A 27,914-nucleotide genomic window follows, 5' to 3' on the forward strand; every position below is an offset into this window, starting at 1 on the left:
GTGGGAGGTGGTGGTAATGTTCGCCTTTATTAGGTAACAGATGCTCATGATCCCTGGAACAGGGTTTTCAGACAGCAGATATTTTCCCCGGGGAACCTCCCCACCACCAGTTTCACCTTGTATCACAAAGCATCCCTACTCCGAACTCCATGTGGATAAATAGACTTTCTTCACATAATCCATAAAACAATTTTCTCCCACCCGCCAACAACAACAACAAAAAAGTTGCAGTATATACACACACATATAAAAAAGTTGTAGGGAGAGATGGGCAGCAATTTATGGACAGTGTAGAAAAAAGACAGGATGAAGAGCCCTTGCCCTGGAGGGGAGAGAAGTACCAGCAGTGGTGGGACGCTCTGTGGATCATGCCATGAGCTACGAGGGTTTCAGCCCAGCAGCCTCCCAGCTCCAGCCCACCCGTACTCACTGCAGCCCAGCCCCAGGACTCAGTCCACCGTTAAGTGACAAAGTGAAGCCTCAGTATCTCTGTTTTCCCAAAGCCTCACTTCCCCTTTTACTAAAACACAAAACTTCCCACACGCTACATGCAGATCAAGGGAAACACAAAATAACTCAGATGTTGACCACAGGAAAGAGTTTCTGTATTTTAGGAAAAACCCATGACCAGGAAGTAAGTGCGAAAACCACTTAGGAAAAGTAGGAGGATGGCATCCACCCCCCCAAAAAATGGGATCACTGATAAACTAGGAAGCTTGGGATGGACAATCAAAACCCATCCAGACCCAAGAGCTGTTCTGCACGCTTAGGATACATGCTCAAAGTGGCTGCCACCACCAGAACCAGAGCATCCCATACACTGATCAAAGTCACACAAGCGCAGTCTCTCCCCCTCAACGGATGAGGTCCCCTCCAACACACAGCAGCACAGGCTGCTGGCCATTGGGGTTGGGGGTCCACCAGCTATTCCCCAAATAAAGTGGGGCAGGGAGGGAAGTGTCTTCTGGTCCCCACGCTTTTGTTTGCAGCATTAGCCCAAGGACACTGGGAATGGGCTTTGCCGGGAGACAGGTTTCTCCCATAGAAAGTGAGACAACAAGCCCCCATCTTTTTCCTCTCCTGTTGGGAGGAGCTCAAGCTCTCATGCTTCTCTGCAAAATCTGGATACATGTAGAAGCTTCTTGCAAAAGAGCCCAAATTCTGATTTTACAGGAGGAATGAGGCTGTGTGGGTCTGACTGGGACAGGATAGGGTTGGGCTGCTGCCCACATATAAGTACTTCTAGCTGCTGATACAGAGCACACGCCAGTCATGCACAGGGAAAAACTGCTGCCCATCCACCAAAGGCTGGTTTCCATCTCTGCATGTGTGAGATGGCAATTGCTTCGCATTTCTTCGAAGGGATGCAACAGAAAAGGCAGAGAGAAAGGGGGCAAACCGTTCCTTCCCTGTCCCTGACCCACCTTCCCCTCTCAGAAAGTCACAGGCAATTCAACACCCACCAAGTCAAACTGCCCTGAAGAGCGACAGAAACAGAGCTGGGAGACTCACACCCTGAGCCAGTGCCTCCCAGTCCCTGCAGGAGCTGTTGGAGAAGGAGAAACACCTGAAGACAAGTTCTGGGACTGGGATTTGAGGAAAAAAAAACAAACAAACCCTGTCTCTAAAAATTGTTTCTGCATCAACGAAAAGGCACCAGAAAAGCATTCGCCCTTCATGCAGCGTGCAGGGCGCTGCACGTCCATCCCTGCTGCCACCCGGCACCAGGTGACCAGGGACTCCCCGGCCTCCTGCAGGGCTCTGCGTGTTGTAGGCTGCCACAAATGCAGCCTCCTGCCAAAAACCCAAGGCAGCTCTGATCATGGGAAGGAGACAAATGAAGTGGAAAGGAAGTGAAATCTGCTGCATCGTTCCCTATGTTTTTGTAAAGCCACAAACACTCCTATAAAAAACCTGTATAAAAACGGTAGAGAAATTTGCCAGGCAGTACTGGCCCCAAGCGACACTCCCAGAGCACCTCTGTAAAAGTCAGGTGTAGGGGGCTTCAGTGAAAAAGCAGTTTCCTGACATGCACAGCTCACGGAAAGCTGGTGCCTTCCCCCCTCTCTCAGGAACAGCCCCAGGCCCCAGCAGCCCCCAGGACAAGCCTTGAGAAGATCCTCTGCCCTCCCCAGAGGCTGCCATCTGCAAAGGTGTTTGGGAAGGCAACAAGATGCCCCTGAGGACAGACACGGGATGTGTCACTTTTCTATGCCCTGGGCTTGCAGGCTTCACCCCCCAGCAGGGATGGGGGTTCCAGGTTGGGGCAGCGCTTCCCAACAGCAAAAACCACAACTAGACAAATTTCTGCTGCAGCGCCTGAGAACAAGTAAGGAGGATAATAAAGCTAAACCTGGGGCAAGTTTTAAAAAAAAAAAAAAAACAAAACAAAACACGAGAAAATAAAACCAAAACCCTCCCTCTCCCACCCCATCTTGATCCCACCAGCACAGCCCTAACCTAGCACATTTTGTTTTTTTAAGCTCCGGAAGGGAAGTCCAGGCTGATGGTCCACCAGGCTGTCTTCACACAAGGTGGCCCCACGGCAGCGTTAGGAGGCGGCAATGGCTGTGCCCCCACTCAGCTTGACAATCATCTGCTGGCAGTCGTTGCAGGAGCGCTTGTCTCCCACCTTCTCCAGGGTGCGGGCGGCCTCAGCCAGCAGGACAGCTCGCTGGCCCGGGGAGGAGAGGAAGGAGAGGGGCAGGTGGCGGCAGGCCAGCAAGATGGCTGTGGCTCGCTCTCTCTGCCCCGGCAGGGTGTCCAGTTCACCTGTGCACAAAGTGGAGGGAGAAAGCTCATGATGAAGGTACCATACCTGGGTAATGAAACCCCACCACGCAAGCCCTCAACTAGCACAGGCATCTTCGGCTGGCAACCCCAGTGGTGCCAAGAGTGGGGGCAGCCTGCAGACCCTCAGGCAGCTCTTTTATGCCAGCAGAGAACAGTCTGGAGTCAGGCAGGGACTAGCAATGCTGTCTTCTACAGAGACCATCCATTTCACTTCACTTCTTAGGGCTCATCCCAACACCAGCACACACATTTGCCCATTTCCTTAAACCTCCAAGTAATTTTACAACCAGCACAATGTCCCTTGGCTCCCTCCTTTAGGATTCCTGGCTTCTGCCTTTGCACTGACCACCCCAAACTCCAGCCTGCCAAGTTTCATGCGTGTGTGGCTGCACGAAGCCCGATGTTTTCCAGTTTGTTCGCCAACACCTCCAGCCCAGGGCTGGCAGCTCACGCTAGCCATCTTGTAGAGAGCATGGCAGAAGCATCACCATGAGCCACAGGCTGACAGGAGCCGGCTATCCAGCACCTCAGACATAGGGAAGATGCCATAATGCAGCAGCTATGCCCCCCGCAGAGTGCTCCCGCTCCCAGACCCACAGGTCACTGCCCGGGCCCCATGGCTGACCTTGCTTGCTGCTCTGGGGTGTGCGTCGCCTCAAGCTGTGCTCCAGCAGCTGGTGGGTACGTGTTGGGCTGGCACCTGCCATCAGGCGCACAGTGGCCTCATGGAGGAAGACCTGGAAGGGACGGCAGGACAGGGGGTGAGAGGCAGGCTGGCACAGGGGTGATGCTGTGGCTGAACTTGCATCATCCCTCAGCCACCACATTTCAAGAGCAGGCAACCAACACCCTGATGGCAAGAGAGACCCATTTCCCACTCCTCCCTGATCTTCCCACCTGTCTCTGGGAAATTTGCAGGTCAGGGCAGCCATGAAGAGGGGAAAAAAAGCTTCACGCATAACTGTGAGTGGCCTGGAAAGGGACAGGAACAAGAGTAGGGAACATGGTGGAAAACTGGAGAGCAATTTGGCCAAGGAAGCCTCCTTCCACACTCCCTGGATGGACTGACCCAGTCTGAAGCCACAGTATTTGCTTGGCATGATGGCTTTATAGGTAGAAACTAAGGCAGACATCTCCCCACATGCACCAGACTCTCTCATCACCCATCAAGAACAAGTTTGGAGGCTGCCAGTGGCAGACTATCTTGCCCCAAGTGCCCAACCCACTCAACACACGCACACTCTAAACTTCCATGGGCTGCAGCTTCCCCATCACCCCCTCTCCCCACCACGAAGGGCTATAGCTCTGCTGGAGGTGGGGGGCAGGGGAGGCAAGCTGTCACCTTGCGATAGGCAGGCCTGAAGCTGTGGGCCAGCTTACGCAGGCTGCCCAGGTCGCGTTGGAAGCCCGTCAACTCCGGAGCCGAGGCGTGGTAGGTCTCACCCAGGACCTGACTGGCGTTCGCCTGCTTCTGCCACAGGCTGGTGCGGAGAGAGAGCAGCAAGTCACAGGCCAGCAGCTGGATCATCTGCAAGAGCCAGGGGGCCCGGGCACACATGCTAATTAACACAACCCATCAGGCGAGTCGCAGGACATTTGCTACACATATGCCAACACGGCATGTGGGAGGGTGGCTGTGGCACCTCCTGCCCACCCAGGGATGCTTCCCAGCCCTCCCAGCCCAGCTGCCCCACCATGATCAGCCTGGAGAAGAGAAGGCTCTGGGGAGACATCATTGCAGCTTTTCAGTATTTAAAAGGGGCCTGTAAGAAAGATGGGGAAAGACTTCTAGCAGGGCCTGTTCAGATAGGACAGAGGGGCAATGGACTTAAACTAAAAGAGAGGAGATTCAGGCTAGACATGAGGAAGAAATTTTTTACAATGCGGATGGTGAAACACTGGCACAGGTTGCCCAGAGAGGTGGTAGATGCCCCATCCCTGGAGACATTCAAGGCCAGGCTGGATGGGCCTCCAAGCAACCTGATCTAGTTGAAGATGTCCTGCTCATTGCAGGGGGCTGGACTACATGACTTTTGAAGATCTTTTCCAACCCAAACTACTCTATGATTTTATGATTCACCAAACGGAGCAGGACTTTGTCTTTTGCCCAAGCAGTGTCTCTGGGGCCTAGCACTGAGAGGTCCAGCCTATGGAACAAGCCCTGGGCTGTGCCTGAGGAACAGCTGTCCCCTCCAGGACAGCCAACATCCTCAAAAGGCTGACCCCAACCCCAGCCCAGATAAGAAATGCCAAGGGGATATTGCACCAGCAATGCCCTGGTCTCCTGCAAAGGCTTTCCTACGCAAACAGCGGCACCACCTAGCAACAAAGACAGCCTTGCTACTTGCAAAGAAAACAAAACAAGCAGCCTTGACACAGCCCACAGCGGCTGCCCAAATCCCTTTTCCCCATCTGCTGCTGCCCTCTAGCATTGCTCGCTGTCCTGTTTGCTCTTAGGGGACTCTACCTGAGCTGCTGAAGCAGAGAGTGCCTCTGTACTGCACTGCAGGAACATTGCACAGTTACTGCCACAACATGCAATGCAACTACAATGCACTACAGCTGCCACCCAGGAGCGACAGAAGGGACCAGAATTTTTGTCCCGTATGCCACGCAGCAAAGGTCCAGCTTTAGGTAATCCTGGGAAGGAGAGAAACAAGCCCCACACAAACTCGGGAACAGCACGACACAGTCTCACTTTTGCGGTACAGGGCTTGAACACTTGAGTGCTGCCTTGAAACAGAGTAGACTTCACGAGGTCCTGCTTTACATGTGTCAGTAGCTTCAGCTGGAGGATGGAGATGGATGCTCTCCGTGGGCCAAATTCAAAGTGGTCAAAGCACCAGGGTGACATGTACTGGCAGGAGAAGAGTGGTAGCTCAGCTGAGACCATCCTCAGGGAAATGATGTTGTACTTGCAATGCTGCTCCTCCATACAGCAGGGGCAGAAAGGTGTCAATGCCCTCTGGAAGGAAAGGGAGTTTTCCCTCTACTCCCATTGGACACAGAATGGATGGAGAATGCAGATGCAATGGAGAAGTGATACACCTGCAGCAAGCCCAGCCTGACAACCAATACAAACCACGCGATATCCCAGGGCTTATGGCTCTTACATTGTTGAGGACAGTGCTGGAGACACTGCTGTTCATGTTGAGGCTGTTCCATAGATGACCACTGGCCCTTTCACAGTGACCCAGGGAGCTCTGCTGTCCATCTGCCTTCCCAGACAGCGAGGCCTGCATGGCTTTACACACGTAGAAGGTGGCTTTCACCAGGGCATTCCTGAAAGAGAAAGAGTGCTGCTTTCAAGCAGTACTACAACACACTGCCACAGGGCAGCCCCAAATGCTGAGCTCAGGCAGCAACCAGCATCAGCTTTCACCCTCCCGTCTTCAAGAGCAGAGATATCACCATTTATTGGAGAGAAAAAAAGATGGAAATTGTTTCTCACCTACACAGACTGCACAGAGAAATGGAAGGAAACTGGCTAAGAAGCTTTAATGTAAAATAACCATGATGGTGACAGCAGCCTTTCCATCAGTGTCTGAGTTCTGTTTGATTTTGGAAGGTGGTGGGCTGTGTAGTTAGAATAAAGCCGAAAGACATCCCTAAAAAAGCATCAAAAGGAGAGTGGCCAGCAGATTGAGGGAGGCAACTCTGCCCCTCTGCTCCGCTCGGGTGAGACCCCACCTGCAGTCCTACGTCCAGCTCTGGAGCCCTCAGTACAGGAAAGACATGGACCTGTTGGGCAGGGGCCAGAGGAGGCCACAGAAATGATCAGAGGGCTGGAACAGCTCTGCTGTGAGAACAGGCTGAGACAGCTGGGGTTGTTCAGCCTGGAGAAAAGAAGGTTCCAGGCATACCTTATTGTGGCCTTTTAGTACTTAAAAAGGGCCTGTAAGAAAGATGGGGACAGACTTTTTATCAGGGCCTGTTAGGATAGGACAGAGGGTAATGGTTTTAAACTAAAGGAGGAAAGATTCAGGCTGGACATGAGGAAGAAATTTTTTACAATGAGGGTGGTGAAACACTGGCACAGGTTGCCCAGAGAGGTGGTAGATGCCCCATCCCTGGAGACATTCAAGACCAGGCTGGACGGAGCTCTGAGCAACCTGATCTAGTTGAAGATGTCCCTGCTCATTGCAGGGGGTTTGGACTAGATGACCTTTGAAGGTCCCTTCCAACCCAAACTATTCTATGATTCTAAGCAATTCTGACACTTCCCGTCCCTAATATCAGCCTGCAAGCTTTAATCTACACATTGATAGCTGAGCACAACATGTTATTGCATCCCAGAGCACAAGAGGTGTGTGATTACAGAGCACAGGACAGGGGTTTGGGGAAGAGCCACCCCCGTTTAGAAGAAGAGGGGTTTTGGAAGCCATAGGAGGCCTACGCACTCTGACATCTCCAGGGATTTCGGCATACGCTCCACTTCTGTGAAATGTGACCTCACAGCTGCATCGTCGCCTCTGAGCCACCCGATTGTCATGGCCACCGCTGCTGACCACCATCTACACACCACATCGGGGCCTGGGAAACAAAAATCAGAAGCTGTAGCCCAGGAGAGGACACCCCCCTCCTTCCCACTGGGAGAAGCGGGCAGGTGTCTCGTGCCTTTGCCAGTGCCTTTTGGCAAGACGGACGCTAATGAGCTCAAAATGATCCCATGGGAATGCAGTCATCCAAGTAAATGCTGAAACGTGCCACAGGAACGCAGAGGCACTTCCAAACAGCCTATATCTGACCACAAGCAAGTGGTTTGTATCCTGAGTTTCTATATTGTCAACAAGAAATTATCCCATCTGCTTGCCTAGAAATCTGTTTACTTTCTTCCCCAAAATGATCTCCACTTACCATCCCGTAGTAACAATACCACTCATGTACACCATATTACCTTGGCACTAACCACCATCAAGCCAGTAAACCAGGTTCCCGATAAAACTTCCTTCATTATTCAACATCCCCCGCCCCAAACTTCCCAAAGCCTACCTAGGGCCAAAGGACACAGGCTCTGCTACTCTGATCTGCTTTTAAATCCCACGACAATACTGCCCAAATACAGACTTCTCTTTACACCAAAAAAAAAAATCCCTTGAAAAAGAAAAATTTAGTTTCCCTTCTACGTTTGCTCCGTAAGTTTAAGGTACAGCACGGTTAGTCTATGTTCAAAGCTCCAGCAGCATCCCAGTGAACTGCCAGGTGCTGGTCTGTACCAACACCAAGCAAGACGAACACTCCAGCAGCCTGCTGCCAGCCAAGTCCAGATGAGCACACAGCTCACAGGGAGCCTACAGTCCTCATTGTCCCACTAAATATACACCAAAGGACCAAACCAAGCACCTCCCAATAGATGCCCAGAGCATGCCTACAGCAGAGGCTGCAGGTCTCTGGAGACTGCAGAATATACATGACAGCTGCTGTGAAAGTGAGGTCACCTTGTATTTGGTCCAACAGATAATTAAGTGGAAAAAAACCTTCCTGTACCTCAACTGCGATACTGCTATGCTTGATTGTACACTACATCCTTCCTCTTGCTGTGCACTGCCAGGAGCAAGCTCTCAGGTGAGGGCACGAAGTTCAGCCTGGGATGTGCCCAGCAATACAAATACCAGCAGTCCCACCCGGGAAGCCAGCATTCCAACACACAGATGAATTTACGAGCCTTCCCAACCACCCTCTTCGAGCCTGAGCCACTGTACCACACTGTGGTGTGCTGCTGCTCAGCAACCAAGTCACACTGCAATGGCTGCGCTTCTCTTTGCCTGGAATGTGAGAGGTGGAATACATAACAGTGGTAGTTCCTGCAGCTAGGAGAGCTTCAGTTCTGCCAGACTTACCCACAGAAGACTTGAGCACAGAATTGCTGGCAAAGGGTGGGGCTCCGCTTCCCATAGAGTCCAAGAAAGAGTTGAGCAGTTTCAGGTACTCCATAGCACCGGAGAACTCACTGAAACAAGAAGCAAGGCAGACCTTTGCTATGCTGTCAAACAGGACGTACCAAAGCCTGAAGGCGTTTCTCATCAGTCACAAGGCATTTTTAAATAATGTTGACCCATCAAATCAGCAGAAAGTTCAATCTCTACAAGTAACACAACACTCTTGGACTGAAGAAACATGTAAGGAGACCAGTGCAGAACTAGAGTCAACGCCAGGAGTCTCACCTCAACCAGAGATGCTGGACATGACGTATGTTACAAGCTGATTACAGGCTCCTTTTTGATCACTGCCAGCCAAAAGAGGCCAAATTACATTTCTGCAAGTGACTATTTGCATATATGCAAATACATATTAATGTAAGTGACAACACGTTCATAGCACTGGTCAGAGAAAGCAGCACATGCAGCAATGATCTGATTTCCTGGGACGTGCTAGAGATGAAGATCTTGAGCTCCCCCCACAGATGGGCACAAAAAGGCTTGCTGTGTCACTAAAGGTGGCCCTTCCCTGAGAAAGGACTCCCACAAGTGTGTGAGTGAGGTGGATTGTCAATACAAGTCCTGCTACCTTCTTTCATCATCAACACCAGCACCTGATCACAAGCATTTGTATTGTACAAGCAATTAGACCAGACCACTGGTCATTTTCTGCAATGATGGAAAAGATAATTGAAAAAAAAAAAAGCTAGATGTGCAATATTTTCCCCACACAGGTAAGGAAACTGGGTTATCTTCCCATTTGAGGCTTTACCCACACCTTCTGGGAACAGGATCCTAAACAGAGCTTCCCATATATTTACATAGCATCTGTCTGCCACCAGCAAATCTGGATATGAGCTAGAAACAGTGCAGAATTGCTTCCCACTGAGTCCATGAAAGAGCTGGATGTGGTTCAGTACAAGGATCTGCTCTGATTGCCACCTGTCAGCCCCTTTTCATTTGGTCACAGATCTTGCAGAGGCCAAGGACAATTTCAGCCAACATCATCTCTCCTGCTCTTGCCATGTGTCAGTTTGATTTTTCAGTGCTAGTAAGCATGACGCTTTGTTGAGTTAGGAGAATGCCTTCACACACAACATCATGAGCTGGTGGGCTCACTCTGACATGCCAGACCTTCATGCTCTTAGAGCCCTGGACATACTATTCTGGTCTACAGAAGCAGCAAGTACACGCTAATTTTAGTGTTCCTCAACATTAAGCTTCATCAGAGAAAACACTATCCATCCAGTTCAGGAAACAACCAGCACTACACCAGCAGACACCAAAAACGCTCCCCACACCTGGGTTCACCTTGCACTTCAGAGGGTTTTATATGAAGAGGCAGAGCTCACCCTTCTAATAAGCTGTGGTGGCCATCCTTACATTCTCATTTCAAGACTTTAACAAGGACAAACTACTCAGTTTCCCCCAGAGCGCTCAGTCAACTGTGACAAGCTTGATGTCAGAGCCCACAGTTGTGGTGAGCAGTCCCCAGCGCAGCAACACAAACTCACCATGGCTCCTCCTCCTCTTGTCCCGCCACCTCCTTCCTAGCCTGAGGCTTCACAAGTGAATCCACTGCTCGTTCCAGCAGGTTCTCACAAAACGCCTGATGAACTTGTGCAATAGGATCCGCTAGAGAGGAAGAAAACCAACCAAACCATTTCACAAAAAAACAAAACAAAACAAAAAAAACAACCAAAACCCACCACCACCAAAACAAAAAACCAACCAACCAACCCACACACACCACAAAGAATCAAAATGTAAGAGCAAGAGAGGAAAAGAAGAATCAAAATGTAGGAGCAAGAGAGGAAAAGAAGAATCAAAATGTAGGAGCAAGAGGAAGAGCAGTAGAGAGAAACTCTTGAGAAATTAATGCAAAGTTTTCTAAAGACTCAGTTCTTGGGGCTTTTTTAACTCTTTATATCCATTTATAAAGCTTCAGTCCTTGGTCAAACATCTCTCTGGCACTTCAGACACTCAGCAAAACAGCAATGATGCTGCTCTGTGGAGGATGAACCTTGGTCTCCCCCCAAAGTCACCCCCAAACATTCAGGGCCACACCTAGGTTGTGTTCCAGCATATAAAGACACAAGCAGGATGACAATACAGTATAAACAGGGAAGAGAGACAGGTCCTGCAAGCTGAGGAGACACGTCTCAGCTCCTCTTGCCCGCCCATCAAGACTACAAGCTGGGTGGACATAGAAGAGACACTCCCTTTGGTCCCAGAGAGGGAGAGCCTGCCAGGCACTCGGGACACAAGCAGCTCTCACCAGGGTTCCTCTGGGTGCAGTACAGGCTCTCCTTCGCAGCAGACCTCACCGTCCAGCTTCGCTCCACAAAAAACTTCTGCCCCAGGGGGTGGCACAGCCAACGCAACGAGTCAGGAATGGCACTGCGCTCCGAGCTGCACAGGCTTTGGGCCTGGCTTAGAAAGTAGCTCTGGGAAAGGAGAAGCTGAGGTTGAGAACAATACCCAGGGAACAGCACACACCACCGAGGACAAAGGCCATATCATAATTACAGCTTGTATCATAATTGCAGGCTGGATTGTAATTGTGGTGCTTGCAGATGACCTGAGCTACGGCAATGTCAGCTTGCAGACCTTCCTAGAGCTCTGCTTGGAGGTGGGATAGAGGAGGAGACAACAACTCACCGCTAAGAAGCCAAGCTTGCCTCCACAGCGGGTTTTCAAGCCAACCGCAGCCGTCAGGTGGATTTCTGCCATGGTGCTGGGTGGGATCTTTTCTTCTGCACACTCAGCCAGATTCACAGCGCACAAGGCCATGTGCAAGCCTGAGTAAGCTGAGCTGGAAGGAAGTTTACCTGCACCAGGAGGGAAAGGAAGTGATAACTTTTAATGCTGTAGTACCAGCTACTAAATACTACTGTCATTTGCAGGGCTACTGTCCTAAAGAGACAACGAGAGCCTGATGACATGAGACGTTTACAAATACTAGTTTGTATTCAGGCAACAGAACAACTATAACCAAGTCTTCCCTCCACAGATAACAAGGTTGCTATCCACAGCTCTGCTTCTGCAAGAAACCCCTGTATAATTAAACCAGTTAGGATAAAAATCAGCAAACTTTGCCTTGCTACATTCACCACTATCTTAAAATTGAACTACATTGCAGTACACACCTGTACCTACACAGATAATATTAAGAACAAGTACTTATCCCTGGTGGCACAGAATCATAGAATAGTTTGGGTTGGAAGGGACCTTCAAAGCTCATCTAGTTCAACCCCCCTGCAATGAGCAGGGACATCTTCAACTAGATCAGGCTGCTCAGAGCCCTGTCCAGCCCGACCTTGAATGTCTCCAGGGATGGGGCATCTACCACCTCTCTGGGCAACCTGGGACAGTGTTTGAACCCCCTCATTGTAAAAAATTTCTTCCTCACGTCTATCCTGAATCTCCCCTCCTTTAGTTTAAAAACATGAGCCCTTGTCCTATTGCGACAGGCCCTGCTAAAAAAATCTGTCCCCATCTTTCTTGTAGGCCCCTTTTAAGTACTGAAAGGCCACAATAAGGTCTTCCCAGAGACTTCTCTTCTCCAGGCTGAACTGGAGGCATGGCTGCAATTTGCACAGAATAAGGCAGAAGGAAGTTTAGCTTGGAATTCTGATGCACTCAGAGCCTATTAACATTGCAAATGAGTTTGCCAAGGAAACGGCAAAAACAACTGTTCACAAGGAACATTCAAGTACTTCCTTAGCACATGTGCACACGCCCAGGTTTTCAAAGCGTATCAACACCAACTGGCAATCTGCGCTCTACACAGCTTCAGAAATTTAAGTTCTTCCGGCAATTAACCCCAGCCTTGGCTTCCACATCACATACCCAAGTAACAGGGATGAAACAAGACCTTAACAGCAGCAAAAAGTGACTGGACTCAATCAGCTGCTGCTTGGGAGAGACTCTCAGCCATCTCTGTGGACTCAGAAACATGTAACTCGAGACACGGCTGTTGCTTCGGCCATTCTTACAGGGCTCTTTTATGGCATTTACTTGTCATGTTTTAGTAATTGGCTCCCAAAATCTGTCAGGATATTATCCAACAGCAGCCCTTCCAGAGGAAAGAGGCCGTAGTGCTCTCCCTGTACCCCCAGGACCAGCTCTGAGCCCCCTCATTTGGCAAAGCGAGGAGGACAGCAGATCCACCACCTCCATTCCTACCTGTAATGTGGAGCTGGTGGAGCTTGTGATATGCCAGAGCTGCATCCCGGGCGCTGGTCTTGGCCTCGTCCTCGGAGCCGGCGGTGGCCTCCCTTGCCCGCCACTGATGAGAGGTCCTCTTCAGCAGCCACCGCACCAGCGCCAGCTTCTGCAGGCTGTAGCGGATCACGTTCCAGGACAGGCTGCAGGCCAGGTCCAGGCGGGAAGCCGGCAGCGCTCGGCCGAGAACCGACAGGCAAGTCTGCAGGTTTGACGCAGCTGCAGCAAAATCCCCCTGCAAATAACAGAACAAAAGGTTTGATGGCAAAAAGCACCATCACAGAGACACTTTGGGACCTCCTTGGCATTGGGAGCAAAACAAACTGATGTGCAAGCTAAGACAAGAACTTTAGCTGAGGGAAGTCAGCCTAGTGCTGGTAAACGTGAATGTGATTTAAAGCATCTTCAAATCTGTCCCTACACATATCTTTCCACACATGGCTCTGATCCTGCACTGCCTGCAAGACACATCAGCACTAGGTGAAAGGAGCTTTCTGCCTTCTCAAAAAACATGCAAGTCCTCATATCAAAACCCAAACGTTGCCTCAACAACGGAGATGACTTCCAAGAGGCTTGAGGACATCAGACAGACACAGCAAAGGCCAGATTATGGAGAAAAAACAAGACCTTGCTGCCAAATATTGCTATGAGATGCAGCAGCAAGGGACAAGGACAGAAGTGAGGAGCCTACGCCAATGATGACGTCCATGCCGCACTAATTTGTGCTGAGGGAGGATGGCAATGAGCTCAAGGCAACCCAGCACCAGCTTCTCTGAAGTCAGGCTGGATAATCCACTCGAGGAAGACCACACACTTGCAAGTGCTGAACCACCACCCTATGGGGCCACATTCACCCACAGCCCCTCCTAGAAGATGCGTTTGATGCAAAATGACAAATCGACTTTACCCGTGCCAAATCCAGGTCCGCTTGCTTGCGGTGCCTCCAGAAGGCGACCGATGACCTCGAGTGCAGCCGCGTCACCGGCTCTCCATGCACAAGGAGCTTAACGAACACGCTCAGGACAATCACTCCGTTCACCAGCCACAGGATCAGCGTGGGCATCATCCAGCCGAACCAACCACCCACATCTACAGGGGACATCCCAAAGGGAAAGCTAAGTGTTAATCTGGGCACTGAAAGCCCAGCAACAGGATAAGCACAGACCCAGAAGGATGTCTTGCTACGCTTGCCACACATGGTATCAACTTTTGCAAAGATGGCATTTAATCAGGAAACACCTGTATCAACAGTTCTTCATTCAAACTCCAAGCCACAACATTCCTAACTAAATAAAAATAGTTATTTTTACAAGACTGATTTATTAAAAAAAAAAATGAGTTGGCACTTAGTTTTCCTAGAATACCTCATGTTCTGATTTTTCTATCAGATACACTCACAGCTAGTGAATACCTTCGGTGTCATTTTCCGGTCTTAATTAAGTTCACAAAGCAACACTGAGGAAGCACATTCATCAGTCAGGAAAATGACAGCATGCCTACAGAATCTCCTGCCCTCCCCTAAGCTGCTGAACTCTGAACTATGAATATTATTAAATAAGTGTATTGAACAAACCAGCTGCAAGACCCTATAGCAAGTGTTTCTGAAGTAATTATTCACCTATTAATTCGTTAATAAGTTACAAAAATCAGTCAGTTACGTTAAAAACAAATAAAAAGTTGACATGCCTCAAAGATCAATGAGGACAGGACCACCCCTTAACTCTGAGCCACTTTTCAAGGGTCTGTCCTGAGAGCCCAGACCACTGGGCTACAAGTGGATGCCCCTCACCTCACCATGCCAAGCAAAGGCTGGTTTGGCTCTAGAAGAACGCTGGATGTGAATGTAAAGGGGAACTGTGTACAAGCGCTGTCAGCTGGCTCTCCTCCCACACCCAGCCCTGCAGTTACCACCCCTCCACAACCATTCAACAAAGGTTGTACAACTCCCTGAACACACAAAGCCATCCTACTGAATCAGGTCCACCTCGTGACCTGCAGCTGTCACAGCTGGAGAGGGTCTTTAGGGAGACCACATAAGCCTGGCCACATTCTGTGGTCCAAACTACTGTAGTTCATTACCTGACTCGATGGTCAGCACGTTCCTGCCAGAGCCGTGGTGCACCAGGCTGTCAGACTCCGAGGTTCCTCGGGCATCCAGGAGGGACGTCAGAGGATTGAAGGAAAGACAAAGGAATGTGAGAGCACAGAGGAGTATTCGAGAGCGATCCACCATACCAAGGGCCACAGGAGAAGAATCAGGCTCATCTTTAACCTTCAAAGGAATAGGAGTGGAGAGAAGGAGCAAGAAAACTGTTTACCATTCTGTAGAACAAAAAAAGCTTATGCCAAGGGAGGGGTAGGGAAGAAGGAGAAACAGAACATGTTTCAAAATTTGCTGTTAAGATCAAGATCAGCAAGAACACCACTGAAGCTTTCCCTAGCTTAGCAAGATAAGGATAAAGTATATGAGTGCCTTCATCCATCCTCTGCTTCCTTCATCTCAGTTATCATTAACTGGATCCCTGGTTTAGGCTAGGATGAACCTTTGCTGCCCTAACTCTTCTGAGAATTTCCCAGGAGATGCTTCTGTGATATCCACAAAACAAAGCTGACAGCTGAAGACAGCTAACAGCTTTCTGTTACTGTGGTAATTTATGGTTTCATTAACCACAGCTGAGATCATCATCCATTTCCAAGTTCTCCTGCTTTATTCACTGGACATATATATCCCTGGAAAGCCACGGGTTCGCTGGGTCCTGAACACACACTGTATGTTCACAGAGACTCTCCAGCGGCTGAAGACCAAGTACAACTCTTCTAGCAGCTCAGGTATGGCTCAGCTAATACAGCTCAGGAAGTAGTGTCGATCATTTAAGAACAGATAAAACCCATTCCTCATGCTTACAAAGAATCTCTGACCCCTACAGATCTGCTTGCCAGATGTCCACTGGTTCCACTCTTGAGAATTAGGAGAATTTAAATTCTGGCCCTTATGTACCCCTGAAGTAGATGCCTTGAATTTGACAAGTGAAGTCACAAATACCTTTGCATCATCAAGGAGAGGGCTTCCCGGCTCCGAATCAATGGAATAGGGAGAGAAGCCAGCTTGGGATCCTGAGTCAGAGGCTGGAGGAGACATCAGCAGCACGTTCTGGTTGAAGTCATCTATCTTCAGATCCACATCGTTGTCAACCAAGCTGCTTAGGTCAATGCCCTTCAACAGCTCTGCAAAAGTCACAGTGTGTTAGGTACACGTTTCTCAATCCTGCGTCCTGCCAGTGTTGCTCAGGTTGGCTCTGTCACCTGGAGGAACACTGGCCACTATTGACGCCATGTGCACATTATCTACCTCTGTCAGGGATAAGGAACTGCACAAGGCACTATGTGTTCCTGCTGACCACCTTCCCCTGCCACACAGCCTCCACAACTTACTGTTTTTTTGGTTAGCCAGCTTCAGAACCATGTTCTCCTGCCTCAGCTTATGGTTGGCCTGCTGTAGGTATTTAATGTAATCAATGGCTTTTCTCAGGACTCCAGACTTGTGCATCTGCAAGGAATTAAGAGGTACAAAAAGCCGTTAATATGAAGAGCACTAAAGGGTCACTCCTGCTTGTGGGGGTACCACAACCCTTTGTATCATGTGGCAAAAGGAAAAAAAGGGTGTAAAGGACCACTCATTAGCTGCAAAGAAACCAATAGTGGGGCACACACTGAGCAAGGCATCCAACTTTGAAAGGCGCACAAGGACTGGGGTTTCTCAGGGATCTTATGAAATTAGTGTAATGGAAACAGACTAACATCCAAATTACAACAGAGTTCATATCTAGGTTTCAGCCAGAAACAGTCCTTTGAAAGTACCATGGTTTTGAAATGAAGTGGCTTTCTTCTGGGACAGAACAAGCTGCCATCTGTTAACCATTCTTCACTGTTTAATTCTGAGATCAGTTGTTCTGTCCTTGCCTCACTCCCTTGGCCATCCCCATGAAAATACTTGCTTCTGGCCGCATGAGGGAAAGTGAATAGGACAATGCTGAATACATGGTACAAAAAAGTTCCTAATATTTGAGCAAGCAGGAGTTTTCACAACTCAATATCTAAAGGAAACAAACTGGAAAGCTCTGTAAACCCTCATCCCTACTGCAGTCACATGGGAAAGGAAATTTAAATTAAGCAAGCTCTGGTTTGGCAGAGTTATCAAAACATGCACTTGGATATTCTACCTAGAAAGCCTACTTAAGTTAGACCTGACATAGGAACAAATGTGTAAAGTATAGCTCATTTTCAAGAAATAGTACCACTAGCATAGCAAAATAAACATTTTACAGATGACCCTTCCTGAATACAATTATCAAGTTTTCCATTGCACAAGTGTTTCTCACCAGTCTTATTCCAATACACATGCACTAACAGTCACTAGTACCCAACTGCTTCATTTGGTAGAGTAACAAGCACCTGAAGACGAAGAATTTGTGACACTAGATTTGCTCTTATTCCATATCTTTACCTTGGCATCTGTCCCCATGACAAGGTCCTTCAGCTCAATGATCTTGTCATTTATGGATGACCGGTAGCGCTTTTCAATGATGTTGTGAGTTGTTCTCCTCTCTCCTTCTTTAGGTGGTTCTGGTTGCTTGACACCCCCAGGAACTTGTTTGATAGGCACCTTTTCTTGTCCCACCATCACCGGCATTGTGGTCAAAATGGTCCCATTGCTCCCAACGAGGGTCTACAAAGACCACGTGTAACAAGTGTCACGAGCAATCAGCCAACTTAGATAAGGTTTATGATGGTAAAAGAAACAGGAGTACATAAAAGAAGAATCAGGAAAAGCTTGTACAGGTCAGAAAAGAAGAGATATGCCAATTTCCTCCCATCTTCCCGAGCTGGCACAAGCATTAGCACAGCAGCATGGGAAAAAAAATCTGCCATTCTGCCTCCCAGACTGGCCACCACGAAGTAAAAACATCTCTTGTTCTCCAAGAGCATGAAACACTCTTCCATCAATACCATGCCCTGGTCATCCACTAAGCAGAGAAAGGGACCAAGGCTCCTACTTGCTCCTACCATCCTTACACCCCAAGTGTCTAAATCCACCTTTCCCATGGATGAATAAAGTCAGCAAATCAGCAACAGGCAATGCTACTTCTAAACTGGTAACAGCAATGTTAGAAAGGACCCAACAATGGAAAAACAAACCTTGGCTTGAGCAACGCAGTTGATTTGAACTCAATCAAACAGAAAAAAACCAGATCCGTAAGCTATAAAAATGCTTTAAGATGAAGAACTAATGCAATGAGTGATATACACTGGCATGAAAAGCTCAGACTTGGACATCTAGATGCGGGACAAACTATTTACATCAAAATAAAGCAGTATGTGCTCTGCAATAAAAGATGATGAACCCTATCAGAACAGCTGCACAGAGGGGCTCCTAGGACAGCTGGAGTAAAGAAAGTTTAGACCGCTTAACCCAGCAAAACAAGATTGAGAAGGGTACATGTGTTCTCTGAAGTACACCAAGGGTCAGGGAAGTGGTTATGGAAAGGAAGAGTTATCTCTGTCAAAAGACAGACTAACATAAATGAAAATAAACTAGCCATGAGCAACTTCAGAAACAATTTTGATTCTGAAACAGTCTTCTAATTGGGATATTATAAATTAATTGAGTTTCCTTTCAAGCTGAAACTTGACATAAGTGAATTTAAGTCCTACATCTTTCCTTGGTGAATTTCAACCAAATTTATATGTGTTCAAAATGCTTTACAGATTGTCTCTCAGACAGACATGATCACATAAGCCTCACCTCTGTGTGAAAATGTCACCTTAAAGCAAGCAGGTTAATTGAAAATTTTAGCCTGGCTACTGACAAGTATATAAGAAGTCTACCATACTATGCAAAAGAAGTCAAAAGTTAAGTCCAGACTTGCAAGTTCATCTCCCCCAGTAAATACTTGAAGAGATATCTGTTCAGAATGCACAAGATCGTAATAAATATGTCTTTGGGGGCACAAGTTTCTCGGAGTTGATAAGAAATGGAGGCCATGAAGCACAGCTGCCATGTCACATGATTATGCTGAATCCTCACTGCAAATGCCATCTGAAAAGTAGCTTAATTAGTTTTCACATTCAACATACTGCTGTTAGACACTACGGAGGGGGGGAAGTTCTACAGGTATTCTGAGTTAGCTTTCACCTTCAAGTATCTTCCAGGGGTTAAAAACTGGATGGAATTTTTAGGTCATATTCCTCTCCTTGTAACACCAGAAAAAGGTAAACAGAAACATGCCCTTGGTCTTTGCTTACTGGCCATGGGAGACTGCCAAAGAACTACAATCTGTGTGTTTAGCCTTGGCAGAACCAGAGTATTACTCACTCTGGACATGTCTAGAGCAATCCCCAAAACGCCTCCTGTCTGCACTGTTGCAGAATACTGAAGCCCAAATCTCTTCCTTGCGTTAAGAGGAAGGGATGTCAGTGAGGAGAGGGAAGGCAGAAGAAGGTCCATCCGGTACCTGCAGAGCCGTGGTCTGGATGGGCGCAGTGAGCGCTGTCAGCGCTGGGTTCTGAACCGCTGCCACAACAGGATTCCCGTCCGCTTTCAGCGTTGTCAGGACAAGGGAGTCCGTCTTTATGATCTGAGGTTGGACCAGAACCTGGGTTGAAAGAGAGTCAGAGGTGAAGGGGAGAGCAAGCACATATTTCTCTGCCGATCTCAGTAGCCAGAGGTAAGCAAAGGCAAAAGCTGCAACTTCACATCTCAGCAGACAGCAAGAGAGCAGGGTGAGTATTTCTTTCCCCTTGTGCCCAGCATCACCAGCATGGTTTTTGTTGGCCCCTGAAGCAAACTCTGACCGTGAGACAATGTGAACAGCACTGGAGGGAGAGAGGCAGAGGAACTACCAGGACATTGGTTTTCAAATCAAGCACTAGAAGTAAACGAGTATGTATGAACACAAAAGACCTGATGGAAAAGCTCTCTTCCCCTCTCCAATTACACCTATAATTAGCTGCCTACATTAACTGTTTGAGTACTCAGAGTCTAACATGGCTAGGACAGCCTGCTTGGGCAGATACCTGTAGAAGCTTTCCCCACCCCAGTTACACTGAAACGATCTGGGGTGTATTAGCAGGGGGGTGGTTAGTAGATCGAGAGAGGTCCTCCTTCCCCTCTATTCCGCCCTGGTGAGACCACATCTGGAATATTGTGTCCAGTTCTGGGCCCCTCAGTTCCAGAAGGACAGGGAACTGCTGGAGAGAGTCCAGTGTAGGGCAACGAAGATGATTAAGGGAGTGGAGCATCTCCCTTATGAAGAAAGGCTGAGGGAGCTGGGTCTCTTTAGTTTGGAGAAGAGGAGACTAAGGGGGGACCTTATTAATGTTTATAAATATATAAAGGGTGAGTGCCATGAGGATGGAGCCAGGCTCTTCTCGGTGGCAAACAATGATAGGACAAGGGGTAACGGGATCAAGCTGGAACAAAAGAGGTTCCGCTTGAATTTGAGAAAAAACTTCTTCTCAGTGAGGGTGACAGACACTGGAACAGGCTGCCCAGGGAGGTTGTGGAGTCTCCTTCTCTGGAGACATTCAAAACCCACCTGGACATGTTCCTGTGCGACCTCACCTAGGCGTTCCTGCTCCAGCAGGGGGATTGGACTAGATGATCTTTTGAGGTCCCTTCCAATCCCAAACATACTGTGTGATACTGTGATCTGTACCATGAATATCAAGCAGAGCAAAACCAAGTGTAGTTATATTGCCATAATAAATACCTCGTGGACTCTCAAATACAGAGAACACCACAGATAGCAAAGTACAACTGAAACTGTCATACTGAGAGTCTCCTAGCCATAAATGATTGTACCTAATGCAAAGAGACAAGACTTTTCCAGTCTTGGGCATGTTTAAAAAAAAAAAAAAAATATCACATGACACTGTAGCACTGGAAGAAAACGATCCCGTATCAGCTGGCCCTTACAAGACATGATAGAGGTGGTGGACTTGCAAAGAAGTAGGTAAAAGTCAAAGAAAGCTTGTTCAAGTCAGGTTTCCAAACTGGTTTGGCAGCACCAGGTTACAAAAATATTTTAGACTAAGTTTAGTTATGCAGGTGTTTTAGCGAAAACTGTTTCCAAATGTCACCCACCAAGTCACATCACAGCTCACAACAGGGACTCTCACGTGTGACTTGCATGAAGTAAAATGCTTCTGGAACACAGGCTGGCTAGAAATACCTCTTGCACATAAAAATGCTGGAACAAAAGCAGGACTGCCAGTGCTACAAGCTTTGCCACCTTTCCTCTGGCAAGTCAGGAGACCAGACCCACATAAGCAATTTCTTCTGCTGCTGGATCCCTGTATCACTCCCCATTTCTACTTACTGGAACCTGCTGGACCTGTGGTGCAGCAACTGTCTGGACCGTGGCTGGTGTTAAGGTTTGGATGGTGCCGTTGGCCGCCTGCGTGAGCACTCGCTGGGCCGGCACCGTCTGCACCTGCTGCTGGATGGTAACCGGCTGCACCTGGGAGGAAGTCACCAGGCTCTGGACTTGAGGCTGGAGAACTGAAAAGCAGAAGAGATGTCAGGAATAAGTCCAGAAAAACAGGTCTCCATTCTGGAGCCTGCAAATGCTCCTAACTTCTTCACAGAGCTTCTCGGTAGGCAGCGTTCATCTAACACATCCCACACGTTGGGAAGCTTCTAGCTCCTTTGGTGCCTCCTGCAAGAGGACACTGCACCTAGAATAGCAGCTTTCCAAGAGGCACAGAGAATCAGCTAAGAGAAAATAAAGTCAAACACCTTTGGTCTGATAGCACAGGACTCACTACTTTAGCGACATTTAACATGGTACATCATAGGCTCAATATGGTTGGCCGAGACCTTTAAGATCAGCAAGTCCAACCATAATCTAAAATCCAGCACTAAACCATGTCCCTACAAACCTCATCTACATGTCTTTTAAACACCTCCAGGGACGGCAACTCAACCATTTATCTAGGCAGCCTGTTGTAATGCCTGACAAGCCTTTCCAGGAAGAAATTTTTCCTAATATCCAACCGAAACTTCCCCTGGCACAACTTGAGACCATTTCCTCTCATCCTATCACTTGCTACTTGGGAGAAGAGACCAACACCCTCCATGCTACAACCTCCTTTCAGGTAGTTGTAGACACAATAAGGACTCCCCTCAGCCTCCTTTTCTCCAGTCTAAACAGCCCCAGTTCCCTCAGCCACTCCTCATCAGACTTGTTCTCATCCAACCACCACTTGCCCACTTCTGCTGATCTGGGTGGACCCCAGGATCATACTTACCATGTAAAGAATCGAATCTGACTGAAGAGGATCAAGACAGCTGACATTCACAAAGGAAGATGTGGTCATTGTTAAATATGCGTACAACTGTCTCTGCTCAATGCAAGTACTGCACTTAAGAGTTTGGTAGTTAAAATGTGCCTTCATTCTGGACCACCACATCAGACAGGGTTGCCAACAATCACTTCTCAGACATACTTTTATCAAGCCTCTTGAGCCACAGGAGGGTGGCTTAAAAGAGGAGAGCAGCAAGAAGACAACTTTTGCAAGAGGTCACACAAAAAGACTTCAGATCCCATTTCTGATGGTTTCTCATGCTCCCCCAACTCCAAAGCCCCATCAGCAGGCAAGGGACACCCCACAGGCAGCACCGCAACAAAAGGACCATCAGCCTTGTTGTGGCCGAGGATGCTTTTGGAGTTGGAACACCGACACCATTTACTGCAAGTTCACCATGCACACCCATAGCCTGAGCACCCCGACTGCTACCTTGGAAACTCGTGGCTGCGTTCTGGTAGATCACCGGCTGCTGGATGATCCTGGTCTGTGGAGCAGAGCTGAAGGTGGTGGGTGCGATCATCACGGCCTGCTGCTGGAGCTGCGGCTGCAGCGGGGGCCGGGGCTGGAGGAGGGGGGCCGAGCGCGGCGGGGCCGGGGGGGTTGCCTGGGCAGCTTTGACGGGCAGGCTCTGGAGCTGGGGGGAGGCGGGGGGCAGCGGGAAGGGCTGGACCTGCACCTGGCTGTACCGCTGCCCCTGCGGCTCCAGGGTCCCGCCGCTGCTGCCGCCGCCGCTGCTGCTGCCGCCCTGGAAGGTGCCACACAAGTGATCCGAAAACAGATCTGGGAAGTCGCCTGCTTGGTTACTGACGAACTGCAGCATCTCTGTGAAACAGAAGAAAACGTGTTCAATGCTACTTTATTGCCCAAACACTGGGAGCGCTCATGCACAGAAGGGAGCTCTGGGTCCTTCAAAACCTCCACAGAACATATCACACCAACCTAACATTTCCAGACAAAAAGCAAGAGGTGGCCAGCAGCAGGACACTGCTGCCGCTGCTCAGGGGGAAAGGCAGGACTCTCCTGCAGCACCTTCCCAGACCACAGGACCAAAGCACAGACTAGAACTTAAAGCTATCTTCAGTATATCTAAAATATTAGAGTCTTGTTACATCACTGCTCCAGTCTAATCCATGCAGAAGGAAGAAATGAAGCACCTCCGCAATTCCAGCCCTAACTGTTCTTCCACCCAACTTTTAGGGTGCTTTCAAGCCCCCTAACCCTCCCTGCCCCACTGAGTATCTGGAAAATGAAGAACTGGGACAAGAATTCATCCTAACTTTTACTTTCAAGCATATCAGAAATTTAGGGGAAAAATACCACTAAAGTAAACAACACTTTATAGAACTGTAGCAGGAGAAATACATGCACATGTTTAAACTACCATTTTTTTTTATGCCTATTGATCCCCTGCCTGCAATCACTGTAGAGCAGTTTCGCCCCATCCCACCTTCTCCAGGATTTTATCAGCCCACATCAAGAGGCTCCTACCACAACACCTTAGCTCTCTCCCACAAAGGAAAATATCTCACAACCAAGAGATCATTGTTCATAAGTGAAGCTTCCTCTTGCCTCCATCTAATCCAATTTAATCCAATTACGCACCTTAAGCTAGAGTGCTTCCCCTGATCTGTGCGTGGGCGGTGGTGTGAGGAATCAGACATCCTTTCCCCACCCCACGACCTGCCCATGCTGCACAGGCTCTTTCTCCGCTTTCTGAAAGTCCTATTCATTTTTATTTTTCTGCCAGTAAAAAAAAAAAGGGAGGGGACCCACAAGTATAATGAAGGGTTTATAACTAAATAATTAATTTGGGTTTAGAAAGTAGAAAATAGATTTCTGATTCATAGGAAAAAATATGGCAAAGGGCTCCTCACACCAGGAGTTTTCTCATCCATAAACCCGAAGGATGTTGCTGCTGTGGTTTATGAAGGGGGTTTGAAGAAGTAAACTTTTCATAAAATGTTTCCATGGAAATTGTCCCAGCAATAAGAGGGCCATTAATCTGCTTCTCCAAAATGCCACCCACTCATTATCCAATTAATTTGTCTGTCACTCCCGAGACAGAGCAAAGGGATCGTCCTCCAGCCTTCTTGCTCCCTCGACAAATGTTTCACCATACTTCTGTATTTCTACGATACTACTCCTCTTCCCTTCTGACAGCAATCTCTCCGCACCCTTGCACACATTTAAGCATTGACTATGACCATAGCTCTTAAGAACTTGAGCCTGTTGCATGGAGAAGATGTGTCCTCCTGACCTATTTATAACCCAACACTAAGTGGGGACACGCGGTTCCCCAAAACGGAGTGACAGCCGCCCTCAGGGACCAGCTGGACCAAACCTTTGTCTCTGCTTTTAACTAGATGAACAGAACATTTTTTTTCCTAATGCAATGCCTCAGTAAACTTTCACAAAACATTATCAGAGCAAGGAGGGCTGTTTAAAGATTAACACTTCTGCATAACGTGTAGATGGATATTAAGCAGCTTTTCACCCTCCAACTGACTACAGCTAAAACCATCCCAAATAACCCCCGACATGATAAACTTGATAATCCCAACTATGTACTTCTCGAGCTCTTCATCTGATGACACCACTATTTCACTATTAGACAGCACTACTGCAAGTAGAGAATAAACATAAATTGGATGAGATTTGCTCTGGAAGAGCTAAATTTCAAGCATAGTATTTTAAGGAACATTGTGTTCAACACAGCAGGTTTAATATCTTATTATAAAAGCTACTCTTGCTCTCACAAGTTAAATCACATCTTTATCACAGACTAAATGCAAAAGTCTAATAATTAATTTTTTAAAAGTGGACTGACAGGGGATCAAACCCACTTCTTTCAAAGTGTTCAAGAGCCTTCCTAGCAACAAAACAAGGAAGATGAAAAGCAGGAGAAATAGCAACATCCAAAATCCAAATCCCTCCCTTTTAAAACACCTTTGACTACACAGAGAACAGAGCAAGTGTCTGCACTCGCTGTTAGGGACCTCGGGAGCTTTTGGGGGACAGCTCTCAGTGACAAACCCATCGCTGTCCGATCACCCACATCCTTCATGGCAAGGAGGTCTCGGTCCCTAATGCGGAGTGAGATGATACTGCAGAAAACTAGCCCAGCCCAAGGGTAAAAAATGTCAACAAGGTGTTATGAAACCAAGACTGAGCCCACCGAGGACACCTGCTGCTTGTATCAGCACAGCGGGCAGACACCTGGCAGCAAGGCAAGGGCTTCGGCCACCTCTCCTAGGTGGCAGCTCAGAGCAGGGCTGCTCCCTCACCCTCCTGGAGACGAGGAAGGGTGGAGAACCCAACCCTGACAGAAACAAGGCTGAGCCCAGACGCGTGTCATACCTGTGACCAAACGGAACCCTGCCCTCCGGCGTCTCCCTCGTACCCGTGCTGGTTGAGGAGCTCACACTGGGACAGGAGGCAGAGCCAGACGCCTTGGGCTCAGCACCGTGACCCCCAATCCACCTCACAACCTCACCCCGGAGCACAACCCTGGTGAGCACCGACATCCCAGAGCAGCCGGCACATCCCTCAGACTGGTGTTGCTCCTCCTCGACCACAAAATCAAAACCCACAGGGCAAGAGGTGAGGGTCCCTCAGCCTGAATGGGAGAGGAACACCAAGACCCACCAACACAGAGACTTAAAAACCAAATCGAAACCTTTGCAGAATTTCAAACCCTGAGAAGAATCCACGTCGGAACACAAAAAAAGCAGGACTGTCACACACCTCCCCCCCAGGAAAATCCACCCCAGGAGCCGGGGAGGAAGGTGAAGCTCTTTTTCCCGGAGTTACTCATCGCTCTGAATCACACCTCCCTGGGCACACAGCGGGTCAGAGCCAGCTCCAGGTTTATCAAAATTCACCTCCGTTTCCATATAGATCCTGAGAAGTCACTACATGGTGCTTAAACAAGAGCAAACAGCACCTTTGGTTTGCAGCAGCAACTTTTCAAGTGATAACTAAGCCACTACATTCTTATAAACCATATTCTTCTTTTACATATAATGAAGAAATAAAAAAAAAGGACAGACATTTTGCCCCTAGCTACACTACAAATCAATTGCAATTAGAAATTTAAAAGCACTAGTTCAATTTTCTCTCTCAGCTGCTAAACAGGGATGCTTTAGGCATCAGCACTCCAGCCCGAGCCAGGTCCCTGTCTCCAGCCCACAGCGCAGCTCATCGAGAAACTGTATTTTTTGGGGGTTTTCAGGAGCTGTTTGGGAAACACGGAACAAGGTGTCACAAGCCGGCGCTTCGTTTTGCTGCACGTCGGTGGAAAACCTGGATTCGCTTGGGGTCTGAGCTTTGGCGTTGACGGGGTGAAGTTTTAGTATTGCACGGCGGGGCAGGGGTGAAAGGGAAATTTAAGCAGTTGAACCTGTTTGGGACTGGGATGGCAACGGCCCTGTCCCACGGGCACCAGTGGTGGCACAGCTCCAGTGATCACGTAGCACCGACTCTAAGCAACCCACGAGGAAACACGAGGGGAAAGCCTGGGCAGCACCATTTACCCCCTGGCTCTAAGGCAGGAGACAAGGTAATCACTTTCTCCCACCCTGCCCCGTGTCGGCAACGTCCATGCGTGGGAGAAAGGGGCGGCAGCTGCGTGGGCTCTGACCCCAACACAGCTTCTTGCGGTTACCGCCTCACCGCCCCCCGGCGTGGGTCAGCCCCGTAAAAGTCGCTCAGAAGCGCAGCCCAGGTGGGGCTGGCCATGGGCTGCCCATGCCACGCGGGGAGACACGCGTGGCTGCTCGCCAGGCGAGCGCTGCCCAGCGGGACGCGCCCCGCACCTCCCGCACTCACCCACCCGGAACAGGGGTATTCCCCGCTCACACCCCGTACCGCGTGGGAAGCCCACCCCACGCAGCGGGACCAAGCCGGTGCGGCCCCCACTCCTAGGGGGGACACCCCACGCAGCGAGACCCAAGAACCATCCCACCCACGCACCCCACACCCCCCGGGCGGCACCAGCAGCCCCAGACCCGCGTGGGGAGGCCATGCGAGCTCCCTCGACCCCGCGTGGGGAGCCCACGCGCGCCGCCTCCCCACCCCCTTTCCTCTCCCCTCCCCTCCCTTCCCTTTCCCCGGCGCCCACCGTCGATGTCGCCCAGGGTGAGCTCGTCTCCCAGCTCGGTCAGCGTCTCCATGTTCTCCGCGCCCAGCTCGCCGCCCTCCATCCCGCAGGTCCCCGCCGCGGCCGGGCGCCCGGCGCATGAACCGCCACCGCCGCCGCCCCGGGCGCTCAAGCGGAGGCAGCCGGCGAGCGCCGCCGACCCCGCGCCATCTTGGGCCGCCCTCGGCCGGCCGGCGGCCCCGCCCCCCGCCTGCCCGCGGGCCGCCGCGGCGGCGCGCGCCCCCCGCGGTTTGTTGTCAATGAGACCAGGTCGCCCCCGGCCAATCGGCGTTCGCGGCGGCGCGTGGTGTGATGGCGCGTCAGCGATCAGCAGCTCTTATTAGCATAGGCCGCCCCGCCCCGTGCTGTCCCGCCCCCTAATAAAATATTCATGAGGGGCGGGGCGCGCGAGGAGCGCAGCGCTGGGCGCGGCGGACACGCGTGGGAGCGGGCGGAGCGCTGCCGGCTCG

At 49.5% G+C, this 27,914-nt stretch overlaps 1 protein-coding gene across 5 annotated transcripts; it reads right to left on the reverse strand.

Annotated features, from left to right (window-relative positions):
• Positions 1–8: 8 nt before the first annotated feature.
• On the reverse strand, positions 9–27,661 carry SREBF2 (sterol regulatory element binding transcription factor 2). Of its 5 annotated transcripts, none has more exons than XM_065046108.1 (19): positions 27,427–27,660; positions 22,737–23,129; positions 21,317–21,498; positions 19,451–19,591; positions 17,443–17,664; positions 16,371–16,485; positions 15,982–16,163; positions 15,018–15,210; positions 13,846–14,027; positions 12,900–13,173; positions 11,373–11,542; positions 10,990–11,158; positions 10,226–10,346; positions 8,634–8,743; positions 7,194–7,326; positions 5,907–6,075; positions 4,136–4,321; positions 3,419–3,530; positions 9–2,772 (listed from the first exon to the last, which is right to left on the reverse strand). In XM_065046108.1, the coding sequence occupies exons 1-19, from the start codon at positions 27,506–27,508 to the stop codon at positions 2,552–2,554; spliced, it is 3,357 nt and encodes a 1,118-aa protein (XP_064902180.1). In that variant the 5' UTR covers positions 27,509–27,660; the 3' UTR covers positions 9–2,551. The 5 variants fall into 5 exon arrangements, with proteins under 5 accessions (XP_064902180.1, XP_064902169.1, XP_064902160.1 ...); XM_065046097.1 differs by having other exon boundaries at positions 22,734–23,129; XM_065046088.1 differs by lacking the exons at positions 9–2,772; positions 3,419–3,530; positions 4,136–4,321 and adding an exon at positions 4,331–5,758 and having other exon boundaries at positions 22,734–23,129; positions 27,427–27,661.
• Between the last annotated feature and the right edge of the window lie 253 nt (positions 27,662–27,914).

This window comes from Columba livia, chromosome 1 (assembly GCF_036013475.1).
Source record: "Columba livia isolate bColLiv1 breed racing homer chromosome 1, bColLiv1.pat.W.v2, whole genome shotgun sequence".
Classification (NCBI taxonomy): Eukaryota; Metazoa; Chordata; class Aves; order Columbiformes; family Columbidae; genus Columba; species Columba livia.

Bases quoted from the DNA above. Each gene is read 5' to 3' on its own strand.
- SREBF2 (XM_065046088.1), bottom strand. From the start codon at position 27,508: ATGGAGGGCGGCGAGCTGGGCGCGGAGAACATGGAGACGCTGACCGAG. The intron at 14,028-15,017 runs GTAATGAACTAC...TGTCCCCTGTAG, and splicing joins CGTGCTGACCATCGAGTCAG to ATGTGGGTGGTTGGTTCGGC. The intron at 11,543-12,899 runs GTAGGAATGGAG...CTCCTGGTGCAG, and splicing joins CCACCAGCTCCACATTACAG to GTAAACTTCCTTCCAGCTCA.